This window comes from Haemorhous mexicanus, chromosome 1 (assembly GCF_027477595.1).
Source record: "Haemorhous mexicanus isolate bHaeMex1 chromosome 1, bHaeMex1.pri, whole genome shotgun sequence".
Taxonomy (NCBI): Eukaryota; Metazoa; Chordata; class Aves; order Passeriformes; family Fringillidae; genus Haemorhous; species Haemorhous mexicanus.
In genome coordinates this window covers 107696811-107720752 of record NC_082341.1, presented here as the reverse complement: position 1 = coordinate 107720752, position 23942 = coordinate 107696811, and the positions used below count along the sequence as shown (strand labels likewise).

The following is a 23942-nucleotide window of genomic DNA, read 5'->3' as shown; positions in this document are numbered from 1 at the left end:
TTTATGTAGTACAAAATTGTTTTATTTACAGTTTAGCAATTCCAAAATATCTGAGCTTAGTTGAGTTGATTCCTTGTTGTTTATACATGACTGAGATTTTTTTTTTTCTATATGAAGGATAAGAAAGTAGTGACAGACTTTTAGAGGAGTTCTATCTTCCTACAGGGCCACTGTTTATTTATTCTGCCTGTACAACTGTAGGTCCCCCTGGTAATCTGCCTAAGGTTGTGCAAATTCCAGGTGTGACTTTGCATAAGAATGTTTCAGAAGTTGACAGGATCTCCTGGATAGCTTGGATTTATTTTTGCACTTGTTTGCCAGTTTCCACAGATGTCTGCTGCAACTTGCAGTGAGACTGATCAAACAGCTCCATGTGTGGGGTGCTGCAAAGCGAGGCTGTGAGAGACCAGTTCCCTACAGGATCAGCTGTATCTTAGTGCGCTAGGTCATTACTGGGTAACAGAGCCGAGCCCTTGCAGCTGTCCATCCATACCTGACTCTCTGGTTTCATGGTGTGATGTTGAGGAATTGTGTATATGCCTGTGTATGACGTCTCATGACGCTGCTGCAGGACTAGGATTGCAGTGCAGCTATCAGTAACAGCTGTCAGAAAACATTGAAACGTGGCATCTTCTACATCATGTGACTGGGTAATGGACGTTCAAGATCCTTGTGTTCACAGTAGTACCAATCTTCAACTACAAAACATCTTAATAAAAGGCATTCTTATATACATTAGAGCCAGAATAAAACTAACATCATTCCCTGGGATCAATTCTGCTGCCACTCAGGTAAGAGGGATTCAGGCTTTAGTGGTACTGTGAACAAATCATGCAATCTCTATGATATGCTTAGTTTTTTCACCAGTAAGACTAAGCCTTTTTTACTATCCTGGTGGTCTGCTTCATTACACCTACAAAACCTTAAGGGTACATAACAGTAAATAAATAAATACAATTGAGTGATATTATCAGGGGCTTTTCAGCATTTCTGCCGTGTAAGTCATATCAGGAGACCTAATCTGTTTGGATTTGACAATTTCAGAATACAGTGAGATAATTTGCTCCCAAATGATTTCCAGTACTTGTCATTTTTTATTTTTTTCAGATTCACATTGTTAGTCTGAAGTGCAGGTAAATTGCCAGGATGAAATCACAAACCCACTGAATTCAGTGACTGCAGTTTCTGCTGTTTCCAGTAGTGGCAGGATTTCACTACTGTACTTCTGATTCTTTAGTACCTCTCTGCTTCTATGCAGCAGAGTTCAAGTTTAGAGGTACACATATATCTAATGAACAAATTCTTTACTTTTTACAGTCTGCTGGGACTGTGAGGTCTATATGTTCTTTAAAACAAATAGTTGAGTTGGTTCATCATTTTAGTCTCCATGTCTTTCCTAAGTACTTGTTGGAAACAGCATACATGTTCTAAGTCTAATAATGCCCGGGCCTTGAAGCGCTCCTGAGTGAAATCCATAAATTACACTTCACTTGCCGCAGATTTTTTTTTTTTTCTTTCTCTTTTAAAGTCTTTCCCACTCTTATTCCCTATGGAACATCAAGTCTTTTAATTTATGGAGTACTGTAGAACTTTTTACAATTGAAAGGGCCTGGAGGGAATCACAATTCATATGTTAGCTGCCCAAATTAGACCACTGAGGCATGAAATTTCTTTCATGATGCTGTGATCAGTATTTACTCTTTTGGGAAAGGGAAGATAGAAAGCTGTTTACCTACTGCATAGTGCAGAAAAACATTTTTCTTCATTCTGCTGCGCAGCCATACTCCCTACTTCATGAGCTATGATCATAAGCTTGTCAGATAATCTGACAGCAAATTGTGGGTATTTTCAGTGATATAACTTGAGGTTAAATTTAGATGAAAGGACTCATGAAAACCACACAGTATCATACAAGTTTGTTTCTGTCATTGTAATGAATGTCTGGTTAATAAGGTCATTGGTAAATTGTATATTTATGAATTCACATCTCCACTAGCTTATGTTCTTAAAATAAACATACCTTAAAAATAAATCTGAATTTCTGCAATTAAAAGATGTGTCTAATCTGCTTATGTTTTCTTTTTCGCATCTGTGAACAACACGGGTTATTGCCAGTATGGAATAACTCTTTCTCTACCATTGAATGGTTGAGCAAGTGTCATTCCTGTGCTCCCACTGTTGGAAAGAAATGAACAGGTGCAACACTGAACCATTAATGGTCAAATGAAAGCATCTGAGACAGTCTTCTGAAAAGCCTGTTAGTGTCCAGTAAATTGGCATAGGAAACACAAATCTGAATTATAGGAGAGAGGGCGTAAATTCATTTTTGTGAGTAACCTGCTTTTGGTGCAGTGTACTGGCTTGCAAGGAGTTGGCTTGGTGTTCCTTAGCTTCTGAGGCCTGTCTCCATCTCTTCATTTTTCCATCCTCATCTGCTTCTCGTTATTTGCAGTGTGTTTGTTCAGTTGCCTCTGTGTGCTGCTTATTCTTAGAATGAGTTACAGTATGATTTACAGGAAATTGCTGTTAAATCATACCCAGATATAATGAAATTCCATTTTAATATCAAACACAATCTTTTGGTGTGGCAATTGCATTTTTCAGACATGTGCTTTGACTCAATGTGAGTAGCCTTTCTTGAGAGAGGTTCCTCCAAGAGTGGAAAGCTATAGCTGATGAAAAAGAGAGGTCACCTCTTCACTGCAGTAATTTATTTTTCCTGGCTTTATTCTGAAGCACAGTTGAAATGTAAATAGTTACTTTAAAATGTAATTCTCAGACACGTAAATTGTATTGCAGAAATAGAGAACTAAAACTAGAAATTTGTTGAAGGTGAGCAGATAACAATAGGATCTCAGGATATGTCTGACAGCTCTAGTAAGCAGCATCATCAGATTTACCAGTAGCAAGAGACTAATGGATATTTTTTGATGAAAGGGGAGAGGGTGAAATCTTTCATACCTTGGTTTATGCATGCAGGATGTGTACTACTTCATTTGCAGCCAAGAAACTAAGAACTTTAATGGCCAATCTCTCTTCTACCTTATGTAAATAGTTTATTTCCTGGATTTGGCTTTTCTTTTCGTCTTTCTTGAAAGCTGTCTTTCACCTTATTCAGTGTATTTTTTTTTTATCCTCAGTAGTCTTTGGCTGAAGGTGTGAAGACTGAGAGATTTTATTCATCTATATACAAAACTACCTGTATGCATTATTTATTACTTTTTCAAAGGAAGAGATATAGTCCTGTGTCAGAGGGAGTTCTGGAAAGCAAATTGTTTTCCTCAGGAATACAAACATACCCAAATGACAGATATCAAAAACATTCTAGTAAGAATGTAGAACAAATGAAGTTACTCTTTGCAGATGATGAAAATCAATTAGATTTATAGGATAGACAAAATTGTCAGTGTGTGTGCATGTGCTTGTTTATGTAAATTGCATACAGTAACCCAGAAGGCGAATGAAGTTCTGGACTTCCTTAAGAATTTTTTGTTGTGCTGTATACTCTCTTACTTTCCCATAATTATAATTTTTATTGCCAAGTTTTGAAGCACTTGAGGAAAAAAATGTTTTTGCTATTTTGATAGTGAAGCAGTAATTTAACTGTTAAATCACACTTGTCTTATAACTTGGTTACACAAACATATGGAACTGTTGATGTTAATTCTACAATGAGAAAGGCCTAAAAATTTTCTTTTGAATATTTAAGTATTTGCTGTTTGATGAGTAGGTGCATTTGTGTACTACAGGAGTGCACAAGATCATTTTTCTACCTGCTCATCAATAGCTCATTCTTCCAAGACTGGTCAAACCACCTTGTGCAATGCAAATTGTCTGAGTCCATTGCTTTGAGGAGAGCTTTAATGACATCAGTCAGCTAAAGATTTTGGCAAGATTTCATGTATCCTGAAGCATGTCCATCCTGATGTGTTTTTAGTAGATAACCTGAGATGATTTTACTGTTAGAAGAACAACTAATGTGCTGTAGGAAGGGACGCTATACATTACTGCATAGGTGAAAGTTTTTTTTTTTTTAATTCTGGTGATGATTTAATATTATTTCCAGGTTTTGGAATGTTAATTTGTGCCCCCCTTGCTACTGGTGTATATTTATTTAGTGCTTTTTTTTGCAGTATATATTCTGTATTTTCTATTAGTTGTCATTAATGAGTTTTAGGTTTTTTCAGTAATTGCATGGCAATCTTGCCATATGGCAGAAAAAAGTCTGTGAAGAACAGAGTGTGATATGTATTGTGTTTATGTATTGTGTTAGTGTGTTTGTGTTAGGCAGTGTCTAAATTGCTGTAATCTTTGGTAAAGCTCTCATTATCTGCCTTACATTTGAATAATATGATGCATATAATACATATTTTTACATGAGCTTACTGGTTTTATTCTTCTCTGAATGTAGGTTTGACTAGTGCTTTTCTGATGCTGAGATTTCTCTTACGGTATCTTTAATTATTAGCAATACCAGAAACTAGGAGTAAATTAATTAATTGTGGACTGTTAATGATAAATCCCAGTGAACATATGCAAGAAGCAAAATGTCATCCTGAAATTGATCTATCTGTGAAGTGTTTTGACTTCAGTGAGGTTTGGAAGTGGCAGAAACCTTTGAGTCTTGTGTTTTTATTAGTAAGCTGTGTGCAGCTGAATGTGTTTGAAGTGTGGTGGGGATGTCCATTAAAGGTGGCTTTCCCCCTTGCACACCAAGTTTTCTGTTACAGTTTAGCATCAGCAGCACTAAGTGGTACAGCAGGTGCTGTGTACTCTTCCCTTGTACGATGAGCAGTGAAAGGCACAGCTGGAAAAAAGTCAAATGCCTGATGGTGGAGCAGCTACTCTGAATCTATAGCACCATGACATGGTGCCACTCTAACAGTGGAGCCAGAAATAAGCCTTATATTCTCTCCTGGAGAAACACTGGAGAAGTCTGGCCAGCAAAGTTGCTCTACAGGCTACACCTCCCAGTCAACCCAGACTGGAATGCATGGCACAAAAAAACCAAATGTTGGTAACTATGAAGAAATGTCAGTGAATTTTGTTATTAATACTGATAATAATTTGGATAGGGGTAGGTGGAAGAATAAACGTCACTTCTATCATCGTGTACCAGCCCCATCATTCCTAAATGGTATGGGAAGTGTTACCCAAAATAGTTGAATTCTGGTGAAAATACTTAACAGTTGTGAATATTGCTCAAACCAGGTATGATATTACTCAAAACCCTTAAATCAGGAACTCTTCAGGTCAATAAACACAACAAGCACAACAGACCATGTTGGTAGCAATGCCAAAAAAGAAATTAAAGGGGATGTAAGCAAATTTGATTATTTTATTAAAAACCCTGAAACCCTAAGCAACCCTTGATGCAGTAGGAAAAAAGCAGCATAGATAGAGGGAAGACATGCTTTGCTCTGCAGTGGTGCTGGTCATCCATCAGGTTGCAAGGAGTGATAATGGGTGGTGTCCTCCAAAGGCCTTCCTTTGCCACCTGTCTAGCAGAGGTGGAGTTTGCTCTGCCAAGAGTGTGCTTGTGACACTGAAATATGCATTTGGTATTCAACTAGTATACCCAACTGTTCCTGCTTATGAAGGCAATGTGGGGTCTGAATTTTTTTAATAGAAGCATTAAGGTTTGAAAAAGCCTTTTTATGACAAAAATATTGTCTCTCATCTGCTGTCTCTTTGATAATCTCCAATGTCCAAAAGAGATCTGAGAGAAGAAGTAAACCTGAAACATTCATGAACTGCAGAAGTTTTGTTTTAAGAGGTACCCTATAAACTCTGTTAAATCCACTGGAACCTTCATTATGGACAACAGTGCAAAACCTTGAGAGACCTGGGGAAAGCTTGGCAAAGTTTGTTTGCAAGTAACCTGAATAATGAGTGGATTTTCATCTTCTGCATTTGCATGTTATATCTATAGTGTCAGAAGAGAGCTGTTACTATTTTTGTATTACAAGGATGATACAAAACTTGAACTCTGGACAAAATACCTTTGGTAACAGGTAATAATGGTTCTTGTTTCTTCTTCCTTCTCTCCCTGTTTTTGATACGTATTTCGTGTATTCAGAGGCTACCAAATATTAATGAATTGACTACATACATTGATTTGTAGAAAATTTGCTTATCTGCAGACAATTATGGACATAAGTCAGAGAGGATACACATAAACCTTTCTTATCTTCCATCCCCACATATATGTGTTATCATTTGGTGAACTGACCCATAAGAAAAGTTATTCCAGGATTACTTTAATCAGTCAAACCTTTTTGAAATTCTTGTCTGATTTTAAAAATGAAGCAACCCAAGGGTTCACTTTTCAAGAAACTCATTGTGATGTGTTAGCCTTCCAGTTATTTTGGAGGGTTAGATAATAAAATGGTGACTAACAGACATAAGATAATGAAACATCTGACCTCTGGCACAGAGGGCTGGTTAAATTCAGCTTTCCTTTCAAGAATGCAGGATGTTGGCCTGTTTCTGGATCCTGAAGACTGCCTTGATATAAAGCCATGTTCAGCAGCAGTAGAATCACTTTAGGACATGCAAGAATTAGGGAGCTGATTAAATAAATTCAGTAAGTTTTGTGTGCTATGCTGGACCTTTGGGAGGAAGAAACAATGACCTTTACCATGAATACTTTAGGTAAAATGTGCAAACTTACTGCTGGGAGGAAGGTACCGTGTTCAAATTGGAGTTGAGGAGAGGCTTTTTTTTTTAAAGAAAGAATAAAGGCAGTTGAAGTTGTTTTGAGGCAAGGAGAACCAAAGTAAAGTTTTAATTAAGTCCAAGGAGAACATGATGGGAAGGAAACAGACCGCTGGGGAAGGTGAGTGTTGGGGGTGGGAGCTGTTAAACTGTGACATGATTACTGTGACTGTCTCAGTAATTAAGACTGAACCACCTCCAGCCAACCCCTCTATATGAGTTTCCTTGAACCAACTTGTGCCTAAATTTCTACTGATTACGGCTGCTGTGGTTGTTTTTATTCACAAATTGAACTGTCAGGATTGAGAGGTTTATTACAGCTTTCTTTTCTGCCTCTGTTTCACCATTCATTCCTCCCATTTGGAAGAATCTATCCAGGAGGCAGTAGCTGAGCTCATAATAATTTATCATCCTCAAACCTGTGTGTGTTTCTTTCTTGACTACTTCTTACTTACCTGCTTGGTAGGACTCAGTGTGGCTTTGGCTTTGCCTGCCATTCTGCTTGTTTTAAACTTTGTAATAGACTTCAGCCTGGCCCCATGCAACAGAACTTGCATGTTAGAGTTTTTTCTTCCCATGCTGCCTTTCTTCCCAAAATTAACACTTTTGAAGTGAAGGAAATGTGGAGTATGAGTGCACTGGTTTTTAAATCTCCTGTTATGTTGTTGCCTCTAAAAGGCAGACAGAGACCTGCATTATGATGCTTTGTATGGTGTGTACTGATGAAAATTAAGCTAATGAGCTCTGCTTCCTCATTCTCTCCTCATCACTTGGCTCCTTTCTAGCCCCCTCCATAAGCCTGGCATCTACAGAATGCCAAGCCCCAGAGTATTTAAATTCCTGTATATGTTCACATCAGTTTTTAGCAAGGTGTACATCCTAGGTCTTGGAATTTTAAATACAAACAGAGGGATGAAGAGAAGTACTGAGTGTTGGGTACTTCCAAGGCTTAAATACAGTATTAGAGTAAATGACTTTAAGTAGGGCTGTGAGTTCAACAAAATGCTTAGTTGATACATGGATCGTTGCCATAATTCCTATCCAAAGTATTAAACTCCCTGTTAGATATTTCCTGGTACTTTGTTTTCTCCAGATGTTTCTGAGACGGTAGTTTCCTACAACTCATTTTATATTCTATTGTGTGCTATTAAAAATGAATGGAAAGAAGATTTGGGATTTTACATATTTGTGAGCACTGGCAAATTGTTAGAGGAGATAAACTCTTAGCTGCTCTGGAATTTAAAGCAAAAAAAAAATAGTTTGAACAGGAATTTAGTTTTGGGGTTTATTTTGCTTACTTCTAAAATGTCTATGTAATGATAGCAGATTTTCTCCTGTCGGAATGATACAACATAATTTCAGTATATAAGTAAAGAGTAACTGCTTTGGTTAAATTACACCGAGTTTAATGACTCCAGAAGATTCATTGTCTTTGTTTACTGTCTGTATTTGTAACTATGTCTTCAAATAGATGTCAGTGCTTAATATTTGATGTGACTATTTGATGTGTAACTTAAATAATATTTTATGGTACTACCTGACAGTTCCAGCCAGTATTTAGGTTTAGTCATAATAAATAGGGACTTCTGGAGGCCTGTGTGATTTGAAGAAAAGTCTCAGTTATCAAACATTAAACTACTGAAAGGAGAAGCCTTTCCTGAAAGGTAAAATAATAATAGTTTGCTTGAATGCCCATTAGTTACACCTGCAGAGTGCAATCCCATCTCATAGCAGAATAATTCTAAATAGGACAATAATAATCTTTTTCCATCCTGGCCTTATTACTTGAATGAAATAGAGTTGTTTACTTAGATGGAATAAATACTGGATAATCACAGGATGTGTGATGGCTCCAATCTAGACTGACAAACAGTTGTCTTGGTTATGAACACTAATCCAGAAATTCAGAGGTAGCCATTTTAGTTACTGGAATTATATGAACTCTGCAAAGCAGTTTTCCTGAGGTATTAATTACTATTTGATTCAGATTTTATACACATTTTAAACAAAAATTGCTTCTGGCCTTGCTGATTTTGAGATCCTGCTGATATCACTCTAATCACAATTTTATAAATTTGCGTATTTGGAAGTGGGATAATGCAAACCCTTTTTTCTGTTTAAAGTATGAAAAGCTGCCTAATCTGCCCATATGGACAGAGGGTGACTGATGTGTCCTTTTAACTCTCTTCTCACAAAATTGTTGATACATGCTGTGAGTGTGATTATCACTGGTAGTGCTGGATGTAACATCCCAGAAGTTCAGTGCCTTTGAATTGCTGCTACGTTTTTGTTAAAAGTATTTCTGAAAGGTTTAATATATAGATTGTTGCTGCTGAATTGCTGTTCATTTAAAAGACTTAGTTACTTCATTGTCTAGAAGAGCCAGTAAGTGTAATTCAAGTAACTATAACATATTTTTTTTCGTTCTAACTTGCCTAAAATGGAAAAATAACATGCATTTTAAAAACGCTTTTAGCTGTCTGTATATGCATTGAATATCTTGGTACTAGGAATATGGGTTTTTCAAGCTGTGTAAATCCTGAAGTTAAATTAAGCTTATTTTTCATATCCCTTTATAATAAATAACTTGGTTTTTAATAGAAAATTTATTCTTACAAGTGACTTAACAGTTACATATTTTCATTAGTTGGCTTAAATAGCATTTATATATGTATTTGGTATTTTTTGAAAGCTTTCTCTGAGCATTTGAAAATGCACAGGTTCCTCAGCAGCCGATGGAATCTGTGACTTTCATTTTTGGCTCTCAGTATTTATTCTGTGACCATAGTTCTTGTGTTCTAAGGAGGTGAGATAGCTCTGCCCTGGGGACGTGGCCTTTGTAGTCCAAGCAGGTCTAACATTAAATGATTATGGCAGCTTCCTCTTTGTAAAGAATGAAGTATCCTGTTCACACAGTTCTCAAAGTCCCTGGGGCAGGAAAAGCTAACAGCTCTAATCAGTAGCAAAGCCTCAGACTTTTGTGTGGCAAATCAGGGCTAAAGTAAGGAAAGTTAAAAGAACCATTTGTATTTTTAAATTGCATTTTAAAAAACAAAACAAACAAAGCAAACAAAAAAGCCTCACCCAGAAAACAGGATACTACAAATTTGCTCCAACAACCTGTGCTAGTAGGTCTTAATGCCAGTACCACTGTGTTATATTGTAAATCATGAATTCTACTGATCTCATTACAGAAAAAAGGATAAATGATGGACTTGTCATTTTTTTTTTGTTTATTTTTCAATGAAATATCATGTATTTGGGAAGACTCAGACTTTCATGTAAAAAGTGAGAGTTTGCAAGACCTTCTGGTAAATTGCAGAATCTCAAAAAACCTGAGAATAAAGTTTTAATGACTATAGCTAGTAAAACAGCATGTCATAGTTGAACTCTTATTTGTGGGAGTTCAGATTGTTGCATTAGTGACTGATGAAAACTTACTTTTCTGAAGGCTACTAAAAAGAGTTCTTCGTAAAGAAATTGTAACAGGATGTCCTAGAATGTTTAATAAACAAATTTTCCTTTGATATGTTATTTTTAGCCATTCTAAATGAAATAGCTCTTAGCAGTCAGCACTGAGAGCTGGTAATTTATCATACAGTGAGCTGAAATGGGCCTGTTACACACTGGAAAAAAGATAGCATACCTGGGTAACTTACTGAAACCATTGCAGTAAGTCAGGGGAAACAAAATGTGAATCACAAATAAAAGGAGTGATGTTGGTTGTGTGGGTACTGCTATAACAGAAACAATTCTGTATTTATATATCAAATTGTAAATATCATTTTTTCAGACTAAAAATAGTCTTCTGGCATTTGTTCACTGCTGAAATAAGAATTTGGGAGAAGTTGTAGGTGTGGGATTATTTTTTTTTAATTTTTTTCAGTGCAGCCTTTGTAACTGTCTTCTAGTTGCCTAGAAGATTGAACAATGCCTATAGATTGAATTTCCTTATACTTGAATTCATTACCTTCATTACTCTTCCTTTATGCTTAGGCTTAAATCAATTAGGCAGCTCTCCTACTCATTTGCTGTCATCCCAGAAGGGAGGGAAAACTTGCTCTCTTGGGCTGTATTTTTTCTTGTGGAACGTAAAGCAATTATGTTTCTTTGTCTTTGTCTGTTACAGACACTATATTTTCCTTGAATATATTTCTCCCCAAAGAGACTAAAGAAAAAAATTGGGCTTTTTTCTTCTCCTTTGAGTTCTAGTAAAAAAAGTCATGCTAGTGATTCTGTGGGACTGTTTGAGTTCTAAAATATAATTAGACACTTTACACTTTGCCTCCATTAGTTTGCAATGTTCAGGAGAATTCAGTCAAGATAATCTCTATTGATAATAATCTCCCATATATTTTAGAGCTTTGTTATAGTAATAATAACAAAGACTCTTTATTACAGAGCTCTTTCATGAATTTTGAAGCCACCATTAATAACCTTTTCTCACCTGGATTTTGGTAGAGGGAAAATATGTTCAAATCCTCTCTGGAGCCAAGTAGAGTTACATATAAGGCTTCTCTAGCTTTTTCATTTGAGCAAGTGATGTGTCCTTCCTGAAGTCTGATTTGGCTTCTCTTTTTTCAGTTAAAATTATTGGTATGTGAATCAATGGCATGTGTCACAAAGCCATGTAAGTCAATTATTTGATCAAACTACGATTTCCTGTTGTAAAACAGCAGTTAAAACATTCAAAATCAGGTGAGATGAGTATATTTGAAAATCGGCAGAAGGTGGAAAAGATTATGGAACCCAAGTGAAATTGTAATTTATTATAAATGCTACAGTGCATTGATTAGTTCCGATTTCCATTCTAAATATGCATGAAAAAGATGGGAAATATGTCCTATGGGATGGGTATTGGAGCAGTTGCCTTCAAGGACTGCTGGCAGTTTCTGTGAACACCCAGATTTGAATCTCAGGATTTTTACCAGCCACTTGGAGGTCTGAGGGTGGATGGTGTGGTAGGAGACAGTTCTCTGTGTAGGGCCATCAGGGGCTGTGTATGCATCATATCTTGCCATGATTGCCCCCTTTTCATGAACTGCAAATTAAGGCAGAAATTACAGTGGCATTTCCTAATCCTTTCCTTTAATCTCTTTCTCTGTGGGAACAGCAAGAAATTATTATTTTAAAATATTTACACAGTTCTTCAGTTGTATAGTAACTCATAAGAGTCCTGGTAAATTGTGGATGCAGGTTCCCCACATGGAGGGGAGGGTGTACTGTGCAGGCTGTAGAGCAGAGGAGTTTGTTCACACTCTAAATGAGCTGAGCTAGTTTAGGTGCTGGAATTAATCAGTGTGTGGCAGTATGTTTTTCCCTGGGGAATAACTTAGCCCATTTCTTGGCAGGATAAAATAGCCTGCATGCATGTTGCATGCCTTCGTGATGTTGCAGCTAGAAAAATGGGAATAGTGATATGGATGGCTGTAATGTAACCATGAGATTTGGGTATGTAGGAGATCCTCCAAGAGCGTGTAAGCTGTAGTAACATACTTTAAAACTGGCTTATGGCTTGTGGTTGATCAGCAGTTCTGATTATCAGGATTAATTAAGTTATTGTATTAGGTAAGAAATAATGTGGCTTTTAAGAAATAGTCATTGTCCAAACTCCTAATTAACCCACTGCTTATCTGCTGTTATCAGCAGCCATTCTCGCTAGAAGGATAGTACAGTGGCAAAAAATAGTAGTTTTGAAATAGTAGTTTGAAATGTTTCTTTCCACCTTTAGGTTTTTGTAACTGCCATGCCACATCACAGAAGCTGCTTAATCAGCAGCTCAAACTTTGAGGAACCTTAAGGAGCTGTCAACTATCTGAAGGAATTCTCAATAATTTACAACTGAATAATTTTTAAGGCATGATAGCACATTCTTCTTTGGACATCTTACAACTTTTTTTTTTTTTTTTTGTTTCATGTTAGCTTTACATCACCCACGTTTTCTTTTGAAGAGGAAATAACTCTACATTACTGTGCATTAGAATCATTATTTATTTTTAATTATGTTGCTTCTTTGGTATAACAGCATGATTAAATTCGACTTGGTTTTGTGATTTATGGATGAGTTAAATGTTGTGTGAGTGTTGTTTAAAATTCTTCTGTTATAACTTGTATGTCAAGGATACTTCCAGTTTAGTGGCAAATAAAATCATAGTAAAATGAGATCAGTCTTTTCTATGTCGTAAATTCAGCTGGAGAAGCTACAGACTCCATGGCAAAAAACCAGATATCACCAGTTATGCTATTGGTTTGTAGAAGCTTGATCATGCAGGACCCTTGATCTGCTTGAAGCTCCTTAAATAGGAGAAACATATTAAACATACCTGGTGTCATTATTTAGCATCAGACAGTGTGTGTGCCTTCCTGGAGAGAGTGATTTTTGTGAAGTGCTAGTTGGGGTTTTCCAGTTTCTCTTCATGTTTCGACAGTGGTTGCAGCCTTCAGTGTCTTGGAATACGTATCACTGTATGAAAAGTGCATCTTTCCTTTTTGCTTGTTTGGGTTAATGTTGTCAGTACGTTTTGGTGGTCGGTTTGATTTTTTTTTTTTTTCCATCCAGCTTTCATAATTCAATCATTATACATTTTCTGTGGGGTTTTGAGTGTTCATAGTGCACACATCCTATTTCATGGTCAGGTGGAGCATGAGTTCTGATGAGGATTTGAGAGCCAAGTCTCTCTGCCATTATCTTTGTGTCAAAGGACATGGCACATTGTCATCTGTGCCTTCTTCTGTCTTCCCCCCTCCATTTTTCACTCCTTGTGCTCCTTAGCTGTTACAGGGCTCATTTTCTTGTGCCATACATGTAATGTGTTGAATTGACAGCAAGACACTGTGCTGAAAAAGAAACTGCCCAGTTTCCAGTGCCATGCTGAGAAAGTAAGAGATGGAGGCAGCTTCAAGTCATTTACCTGATAAATCTCTGCCTAGTGTCTTCTGCCTGAGTCACTGATAACCCCTTGGGTGGGTGCTGCTATGAGAACCATCCACTGATATCTCCCTGAAAAATGCATATCCCAAGCAGCAGATGCAGGAAGGGAAGAGAAAGCACTGACTGACTATGCTGGGCTTCGTTATTTAAAAAAAAAATAAATTTAAGTATTTGTGTAAAACAAGCTAAGCAAGGAAATGTTACATTGTTCTCAAATCTTTCTATTAGTTAATCTGTAAAGAATTGAAAGCAGCTGTTGCAGATTAATGTTTGCCCACTCATGAGGAATGGTTTAACTCACATGGGAAATCAGAAAAGTCTCACTGTCACACCTGTAAAAGTAACATACAGACTTCTGCTTTTATCTTTCCTTTCCTTCTGGGGAACTTGTGAGAAGTAAAATGGGTTGTCAGTGTAATTTTTTTTAATATTACTAATAATATTCTTTATTTTATTTTCTTTGCCTAGGGTATTTACGTACTAGATGCACCTTTGAAGGACATAAAAGTGTTCAATGCCCGACGATTTGTGGCTCTTTTTAGTGTGGTGAATGCCACGAAGCGGGACGCTGGCAACTATCGCTGCATGATCCGGACGGAAGGAGGAGTTGGTGTATCCAACTATGCAGAACTGATAGTCAAAGGTACTTCACCATACAAATCAGTATTGGCATGCTCCCTGTGTGGAATCATGGCTTGCAGTTGCTAATGCAGTAAGAATGTCATCCATAGCCTGTTAAACTTGATAAGAGGTTCAGTAAATAGATTTTGCTTATGTAAATCTTAATAGTCTATCCAGCTGTAGCAAGGGAGTGATAGAAGAAGCCAGGGCTAATTAACTAGGTACTTGTTGATTGCTGTTTTAAGTATTTTCCCAAAATGCACTGTTCAGACCTATACATCTTTACAAACTTATTATTTAAAGTATGAACATAATAATGGCTGCTTGTCCCCTTTGTGGAGATTGTATTCTAAAAATACACTTCATATGAAATGTGCAAGATTTACATTTAAGTGAACACGTAGAATACACATATTTCAATATATGGAGGGGTGTTTTTAAAAGCTTTGGGGAACACTTAGGTATAGGTAGAATGGGGAATAATATGTCACCAGTAGAAGAGGATGGAAGAAAGCCATAATGAGGAATAAAACATTTTTCCAAGAGCAAGAATAGGGTTTTAGTGAATGTGTTGTAGAGAAAATGAAGAGAAACAGGACAAGAGAACAACATTGGAAATAAGCAGGGTATGAAGGTAACAAGACAAAAAAAATGTAGCATGAAAACATAGAAGAGCTATTTGAATGGACAGATGAAAAAAGAAACAAATAGAGTGGGTGAGATGAGACTATAATTATAAGGTGTGGTGGGAAAAATGAGGTTATTTCAGTCCAAGCATGAAAAGAAAATAAAGTAGGTGGCCAAAAATATATATGTATGAAAGTCAGCAAGAAAAGGAAGTGTGGTTATAACCCCAGTAGGAATGATGAAGCATCTTTCAGACCAAACACCAGGGAAAACAGAGCAATGAGCACTGCTGGAAGGAGGCAGAGGGAGGAGTTACTGCATCAGTGAGGAGAGATGCAGGAAACTAAAGGAGTTCATTTTCTTCTCAGTCTCTTTGATTCAGGGTGTTTTAATTTATTAGTGCTTCTTTTGAGGTGCAATAGATGAAATTATGAAGCGTATCATTAAAGCATTTGTGCTTACCCAGATTCTTTCAGAAAATCTGCATTGGGCACTGTGAGCAAGTGGATAGCCTCAGGGTGTAATCCCATTAACTGCTTGTAGAGTGGCAAAGTAATTATGGTAATCCCCATTGCCTGTGTTGGAGCTTTTATGAGACCACCTGCAGGTCATTCCTTCTGACCTGAAAAGACCCATTTTAAGCATTGTGCTGTAAAACATTAGATGACTGTACTGAACAGCAGCATTAGGGGCTAATGAATAAATAGGCTTTCTTATTGATGACATATAATTAACAAATGGTATTTCCTGATTTTTAGCAGTTTTTCTGCAATATCAGTTAGCGGACTTCAAAGATAACAGGTTGATTTCAGTGCAGCTAGGTATTTTTTTAATCCATTACTATCCATAAATCATGAAGAATGTACATATGCCCACACTGCATGCAGTGTTTAGTATACTTGTGAATTGCTGATGGCTTAATAATAGTATGTGTAAAAACAGTGGTGCAATTACTCCCCCCTCTTTGTTACAAACAATGAATTTAATTATTTTCTCATTTACACTTGTGTAAATAAACTGCCTTAAGAGGAATTTCTTTGGAATTACTGGAATGACAGGAGAGTCAAACGGAGCATTTGTAAGTTGAAGAGAATCAGTTCTTCACATTTATCATGGTCTGTTTCATTCTGGTTACTGAACCTGTAACTGAAGTTGCAAAAAGTTCTGTTCTGGAATAGGACTGTTTTCAAAACATATTTGCTTTTAAGTCAAGATGTTTGCACAGTAGAGTGGGTTAGAACTCTGTACAACGTTCATTCCACTTCACGGTAGACAAAGTTTCACCAAATAGGAACTTACTCTAAGCAGATACCAATTATGTGTGTAAAGATCTTTAGGCTTTGTAGTGCTGTTTTGGCATGATGTTGTGTGGCACTGGAGACAAGGTACCAGAACTCTTGAAAAGAGCAGAAGGACTGCTCATTTCAGGTGCTGCAAATCAAACCTACAATCACAAAGGAATGAGATCTTGAAAATGAAAGATGTGTAAGAAACTGTCAGGTGTTCTTACTCTCTTCTTTTTTTTGTCTTCTTTTTTCACCTGAGTGAGCATGTTACAGCAAGGTTTCAGCAGTATGGAGGGGAGAAATTGCAATTAAAGAACTGTCTGTTCTGTTATTAAATAATAGTAAACATGAATCTTGTCTAGTTAATGAGAAAAAGCTCGTCAGTGAGCAATTAGTCTGGCCTTAAAATGGAGGGGAGAGAGAAGGGGTTTTATTTGAAAACTTATTTGTGGTAACTTACATGCCTTTTAGAGGATGGTGTAATAAAGTATTGATTGTTCTATTTAAATAAATCCTGAAGGGGAGGTTTTCAATTTACCTGAGTGTTTGTTCTGATAAGAAAGGCTGAAAAGACAAGTGCCTTGTCATTGTATGTACTCCAACGGCACAGTATCCTCATCTAAGTTTGTCAGAGAATTGGATTGAAATGTCACTTTATCTAATGGGAGGCATGAAATTGGCCTTGTCAGATAACCCACTTATTGTACAAAACATCAGCTCGTATCTAATAGATGACATAAAAGTAATCAAACATTGAGCAAAAGGAAAATGGTTGGATGGAATTGATTAAATGCATTTGGTGAAGTAAATTAGAGTTCTACATACAGTCCCTAGGTTGAAGTTTTCTAATAGTGGGCAGATCCAACACAGATTAGATTTAGGAGAACGGAATGAGCCTGTCTAGCAGACATCAGATTATTACAGAGTTCAGACTGCTTATTGAGTTCAAACAAGGTAAACCTAGGTGTCAAATTGGTTAAAAGGAGTTTGGCTAGGTTTTTAAGGAAGGGCATAGAAAGGTAGCCATCTGTAATGCTGGCAGCTTAAATGTCTGATTTTCCAAATGGAAAATTTTTAATTTTTTTATCACTGGGAACAGAACCAAACCTCTTCAGGGCCTTTAGAGCAAAGAATTTATTCTGGAGGGCAAAGCCATTTTGACCTCAAGACATAGTAAGAAAATGTCAACAATTACTTATCTGTGGTATCAGTTGTTCTCATACATTAAATATACATGGATACTTGGCATCTGGTTTTGCTCTCTCCAGCTAATCTTTCATGCTGGATCCATCACTGTACCCGTTTTTTACCAGTAGTGCTGGAATTAGGACTTTCCAGTTTCAAACACTCGTTTTGTGGCAACCTGACTGGAGACTTGTAATTTTCAGTGTGGGTGTGTGCCTCAGCCTGAAAGTGTTGAGAAAGCCTCCAACTAGAAGAGCTGATACAGTTCATCCATCTTAGTGAACTTGCCATAGGAAAGTGCTGAAGGCTCTGGACTTTGAAGCAGTAATATTTTTTCAAAAGCATACTAGTTATGTCAAAAATGTGATTTTTTTCTTCCTGTGAAAATCTGTTCCCAAATATAGTTAGTTAACAAACTACTAAATAAAACCCAGCAAGACCCTGGGACTTCCTTGAGTTCATCTTTCAAATTCCCCCGAAATTCTAAATACAGTGTACAGAATTTAATTGCAGGCAGGGGTCTGAGCTCCTCTGGGGCAGGCTGGATCAAGGCACAGGGATCAAGACCTGTGAGATTACCATTTGTGTGCTTTTAGTATACAGTCCTCCATCTTGCTGAATCCCTGTACTTTGTTAATCCATCACCATTTTACTCTCAATGTGGGTAATGAGGAGTGCAAGAACAAGAAGCTGCATACCCAGATGAGGTTGTTCGTGGTGGGACTGAAAGGCAAACTGGGAGGTGTTTTTAAATGAGAGTGAAGGTGGATGAAAATGGGGACTACACAAGTGCTGAAAGCTGGGGAGAAAGACATGGGGGTGCTGGTTGGCAGCTGGCTGATCCTGAGCTGGCGTGTGCCCAGGTGACCAAGAAGGCTGTGGCACCCTGCCCTGTATGTGGCCACCAGGAATAGGACAGCAATTGTCCCCCCTGTACTTGGCACTGTTGAGGCCACACCTTGAGTGCTGTGTCCCCTTCTGGTCCCCTCACTACAGGAGAGACATTGAGAGGCTGGAATGAGTCCAGAGAAGGGCACGGAGCTGGTGAAGAGTCTGGAGGGTGGGTCATCATCAGCCAAGGGGGCTGGGGGTGTTTAGCCTGGAGAAGAGGAGGCTCAGAGGGGACCTCATTGCTATTTACAGCTGCCTGACAAGAGGTCATAGCCAGGTGGGGGTCAGACTCTCTTCCCAGGCAACGAGGGACAGGACAAGAGCTCATAGACTCCAGCTTTGCCAGGGAGATTTGGGTTGGACATCAGGAAGAATGTTTTTCCTTGGTTAAGCAATGGAACAGGCTGCCCAGGGAGGTAGTGGGATCCCCATCCCTGAAAATATTCATTCAGTGCCATGGTTTAGTTGGCATCTTGGTGTTTGGTCAAAGGTTGAATTTCATCATCTTGGATGTGTTTTCTAACATGATTCTATGATTTTGTAGAGGGGAAGAAAGAGGGGAAGGTAAACATCCACATTGATGCATTTGCAAAAAGTGAAGAAGTGGATATTGTCATTTTTCAAGGTAGTGCTTCTGAGCCACAGAGAAGAAATGTCTATTTTTGTCTTCTTTGACTCACTTAAATCTTAGAGATTTATATTATCTCCAGTGGCATCTCAGTGTGATGCCTTTCCCCTCCCAATTAAAATAACTGCAAAGTAAAAGATGTTAAGATGCTGTAGAAGATGCTTGGAAAATCTGTGTAATTTAGGAAAAAAGCAGTTTAAATGAAGGAGCTGCAGTTTCAATTGTGTTTTCAATTTATAAAAAGTGCATAAGAATAGTTTACATTCATGTATGACTACATTTGTTTTTATCATCTGTGTAAGAGAAGAGCTGCTCCTTATCATAAAATCTGCCTTTTTCTCATGTTTAATAAGAGTGGTCCATTTACATAGAGTCACTTGAAAGCACCTGCTTAAAGCTTTCTGTCACCTGCAGACCTCTGGCTTTGTAAGGTAGCCACTATTTCCTTTCCCTAAGGCATTGCGCCCATTGTCATTTGTCAGGCAACTCAAGAGGAGGTTTGAAGTCTAAAAGGCATAAAATTTGAAATATGGATCCACTTATCTTTTTTCTTTTTTTTTATAGTTAATACTCTGTTTTAAAAAACTATGTTTCAAAGGGCTTTGCAGTACTGAATAAATTTGTCTAATTGCTTCAGGAGGAGATCTGCAAGGAAGAGCTTCTCTTTAAGCTAAGTCAATGTACTAAATAGCTACTGCTACAAACTTGTTTCTGCTGTCAGCTGAAAATCCTTCCTTGAACATACACAGCCCTGAAGTACCAAGTCTATTGTAGTATTTCATAAAGGTATTATTTTGCATGTTGTTTAATTGAGACTGCCTCAGTGGCTGCCAATAAAACTGCTTTTAGTAAGGACAGTACTGCTACAGTGTGGTACCTACCAAAGTGATTCATACTCCTCAGCATCTTAAAAATATTAAATCATTCTGTCAAAAGAAAAAAATAATGTAATAAGACAGAAGAATACATTTTAGACTTTAGTCTTAAAATCAGTTCATTATATTTTAGTATACAGTTTTTGTATTAGAGGATTTGCTTAATTGACTCTCATATTTTTAACCAGTCACTTAATATGAGCATCATATGTGTAATGAAGGGTTGATTTTAGGTAGTCTCAGTCTCTGATAAGAAGGTAACTTTTGGTCTTAAACCGTGTTTTAAGTATGAAATTGCAATGTGTGCAGGCTTTGCTGAAATAGTGTGACTTGAATTAACCTTTTCATTGTGGTCCTAGAGAATTGAAAAACATGCCCTGAGGTATAAAAAGACAATAAAATACTATCTGTTTCAAGTACTTGTAATATTTGGAATGAATTGGTGTAACCACTAACCTTAGTGACCTAACTCCTGAGTTTGCATTTTGAATGGCACTTCAACAGCCTTTAGTAGCATTTGGAACTTGAAAGTAATTAACTGTTCTTTCAGCATGGCTAAGTTAATGCCTTAGGATGTTTTATAAAAGTTCCATTTTACGTCTTGGTTCACAAAACAGCCTAATGATTTAAATTGATGCTAAATCATTTTGAATCAAGTCAGAACTGTTTCCAGACATACTATCACTGTATGAAGCCATGGTTTACATACTTTAGGAAGAATAGTTTCAATAAAACTACAGTACATTTCTAACTCAGCAATGCCATCAATATGCCATATATTGCTGTTGACATAAAACAATACTTTCACTGCTGATTTGAAAAATCTAAACAATATTCTTTGTATCCTGGAATCTGCCACAATATTTTTATAGCTATTTTTATGTCAATTCCAATTAGTTATGCTAATAGATATCTTTAGAGATGGTCTGGTTTGTTGCCCTTTGTATTGTGTTCTTCATGATAGCAATCACCTAGTTTTGTTAAGATGAAAACACACAGTGGTGATGCTTGTGTTTGCTGGTTTGTAGTGTTGTATTTCATCAATTGCTAACAGATTGCACGGATCGAAGCTTGCATACAAGTGTACCCTGCTAATTAGAAATACCATCTATCTGAGGCACAGCTAATCTTCAGGGTACTGAGTGCTATGACTTACTCTTTCTATAAATGAAAAAAGGTAGAAAGCTGTAGGATAATTATGTGTTTGTTAAAGTAGCAATTCTGCTGTTTCTCAGGAAATGCTTCCCAAGATCCTTTCTCCCTTTTGCTTCAGTCTTTTATGTTCTTCGCTTTAACTGTGACTTTGAAGAGCATGACAAAATGATGAAATACATATATTCAACTTCTTGTCTGTTTGACTACCTGTATCTCAACACAGAGGGAAATGGTTAGCAGAAGAGGCTAAATCTGAATCTAAAGCTTAGGGAAGACAGATGTCCTCTGTTCGTTGCATATTCTGTGTAACCTTAAGAAGGTGGTAGTGTTTTGCTGATAGATATGTTAAGAGTAGAATAGAATATTGGATCAAATAGTGCCTTATTACAATGGCTTGATTTCATTTGATTTGAATATATTTAACCAACAGGAAGGTGAATTTTTTGCACGTATGATGCATGAAATAGCAGAGTAATTTAACCAGTAGGGAAAAAAGTATTTGTTGTTTACCTTTAAAAATTATGATGTCTGCAAATTATTTCTGCAGTCTAATTTAAAATAAGATGCCCATCACATAGTAAATTAAAGTGGGTTTAAAACTTTGGCCGGTTTTCAAATCTTCAGAATCCAAACTATCAGGGGATCACATGTATGCTTGCTCTGTGATACAGAATACCATTTCTGTGTGCTAGTTAGTGAAAATAGTCATTACATGAAGTAGAAAGAGACCTCTAGTAAAAACTCAAGAAATCCTCCAGCTTTCATTTAGAAGATTCTTGATTTTAACCAAAGTATAGAATTGAAAAATAACTGTACTTACTCTGCTTACACAGAAGTCTGAAAATAGGAAGGCTAAGTAGTTAAGTACATGAAAAATAATTAATAAAAAATTCATTTTGTTTCTGTGCAGAAATTCCTCTTATGGGTAAGGATAGGCTACAACATAAATATTATCTTGAAAACATTAGTTTTGAGTAGGATTAATATTAATATCCAGAAAGAACTGTATTTGAATGAGAAAAAGAAAGAATCTCAGGTTTTAAATTGAGAGTTGCCATGGAATGTCGAGTGAATAGAATTCCATTTGCACCTGATTTGAAGTTAGGAGGTTTAAACCAAAAGCTTCAGGTTAAAAATCTCCATCTGCATAAACAAAAGAATCTGAATGTTGCAGTTTGATGAAAAGAAGTCAGTCTGTAGAGGTGATTTCTTCATATCCATGTTTTTATAAAGTCTTCAACTCTAATGCAGCACAAAACCTGTTGCTTATTTGAATGTTTTAGAAGTAAAAAAAAATGGAAGTGTAATCATAGCCTTACTGTTTTTCAGAGCCACCAGTTCCCATCGCTCCACCTCAGCTGTCCTCGGTTGGTGCAACTTACCTCTGGATACAGCTGAATGCCAATTCCATCAATGGAGATGGACCCATTATCCAAAGAGAAGTTGAGTATCGGACTTCAAGTGGAAGCTGGTATGACATACAACCCGTGGACTCCACAAGCTATAAGATTGGGCACCTGGATCCTGATACAGAATATGAAATCAGTGTGTTACTTACAAGACCAGGTGAAGGAGGAACAGGATCTCCTGGCCCAGCTCTCAAAACAAGAACAAAATGTGCTGGTGAGTACTTCAAGGTGATAGGAAAGTTTTAAGCCTCTTTCTAGGGCTGAAGACATAAGTTATTTCACTGGCAGTTTTTACTGTCTGTTTTAAACCAGCAGGTTGCAGGAATTAAGACTGAATGGTTTTAAGTATAACATATTAGCATTCTCCGGCTACAGTGACCTTGAAAGCAACCTTCTGTGCCACTGTAGACTGTAGATGAAATAATAACTGTGAATACTTTTTTTTTTCCAATGTCAGTTGTATCAAACTTGTAGATAAAGTGGAAAGGGATCCTGGGTAACAGCAAAAGCATTTATTGTTGAGTGTCAATTAGCAGATGAGGTTTAGCAAAGGACTGCTTTCTTGAGTGACTGACAGCGTGTCTCTTTACTAAACGAGATAGTGCAATTTCTGGTGCATTGTAGCAATCTTGGCTCCTGTTTTGGATGTTATAATTAATTGAGCTGACCTCTGATTGTAATAGCATACGAGGTTCACCTATTATACAGAAGCAATTGTAGAATAATTTTCAGTAAGACTGGCAGTGATATTAGTTTGGGATTTAGCCACTCAGAAAATAATAGAGGATGCTGTGACCTGGATTTTCTTTGGTCATTACTATTTTCCCCCAACATTTTGAATCATCTCTTTGCTACTGTAAAGCTAGTGGAAGATAGGCAGGAGTGTAGTTAGAGAAAATGGGAGTAACAAATGGTATTAGCTCATTGTTCCCAGTCTTTTAAGGAATTACTTAGTTTTACTTGCCTTTTTAACAGGAAAAAATTGCGTGCTTCAACAGAAATAATATCTTTCCATTGCATATACTTTTTGTGAAGTCACCTGGCCACCTGTCAGTGAGTGATTGTCATCTCAGTTGAATTGAATTGGTGTGATGTCAAACACGAAATCTAGTTGCTGTCAGAATCCCACTATTACCTTCTGAAGATGCAGACTTACACAAGTACTAATTCTTTGATGTTATTTTTGTTATTTTTTCTTCCTCTCATTACTGGAAAGAAGTATTTAATGAAAAGTACCAGCAAACAGTACAGCTAAATTGTAATCATTAAGAATTTTGTATTTATAAGATTTTCTCTACTAGGCTAAGATAACTTCAGCTTAGTCAAAAGTGGAATGTAAAAATGAAGTACAGTTCCCTTCAGGAGGGTTTCTGGGTCACTATGCCCTTCATAATAATGTAAATGTCTCTATAGACAAGGTAAGTACATATTTAATGCACAGTTATTTCAGTTATTTTAAAATTAAACAGTTTTTCTAATGGTTTTTCCATCTGCTTGTATGATCAAGTAATGCAGTACTTGGTGCTGTGTAAGTGAGCCTGTGTGTTCTGTAGGATTGTGTTATCAACCTTAGATTAGTCACAAATCCAAAATGCAGTGACAAACAGGCTGCTGTGA

The 23942-nt window shown here is 37.0% G+C and overlaps 1 protein-coding gene across 10 annotated transcripts in view; it reads left to right on the top strand.

Annotated features, from left to right (window-relative positions):
* Positions 1-23942, top strand: part of PTPRM (protein tyrosine phosphatase receptor type M) — a 443590-nt gene that overhangs the window by 151731 nt on the left and 267917 nt on the right. For all 10 annotated transcript variants that reach the window (XM_059858357.1, XM_059858382.1, XM_059858348.1 and 7 more), the window contains 2 exons: positions 14117-14291; positions 22246-22539. In XM_059858357.1, coding sequence (XP_059714340.1) covers positions 14117-14291; positions 22246-22539 — 469 coding nt within the window. The remainder of the gene's footprint in view (positions 1-14116; positions 14292-22245; positions 22540-23942) is intronic.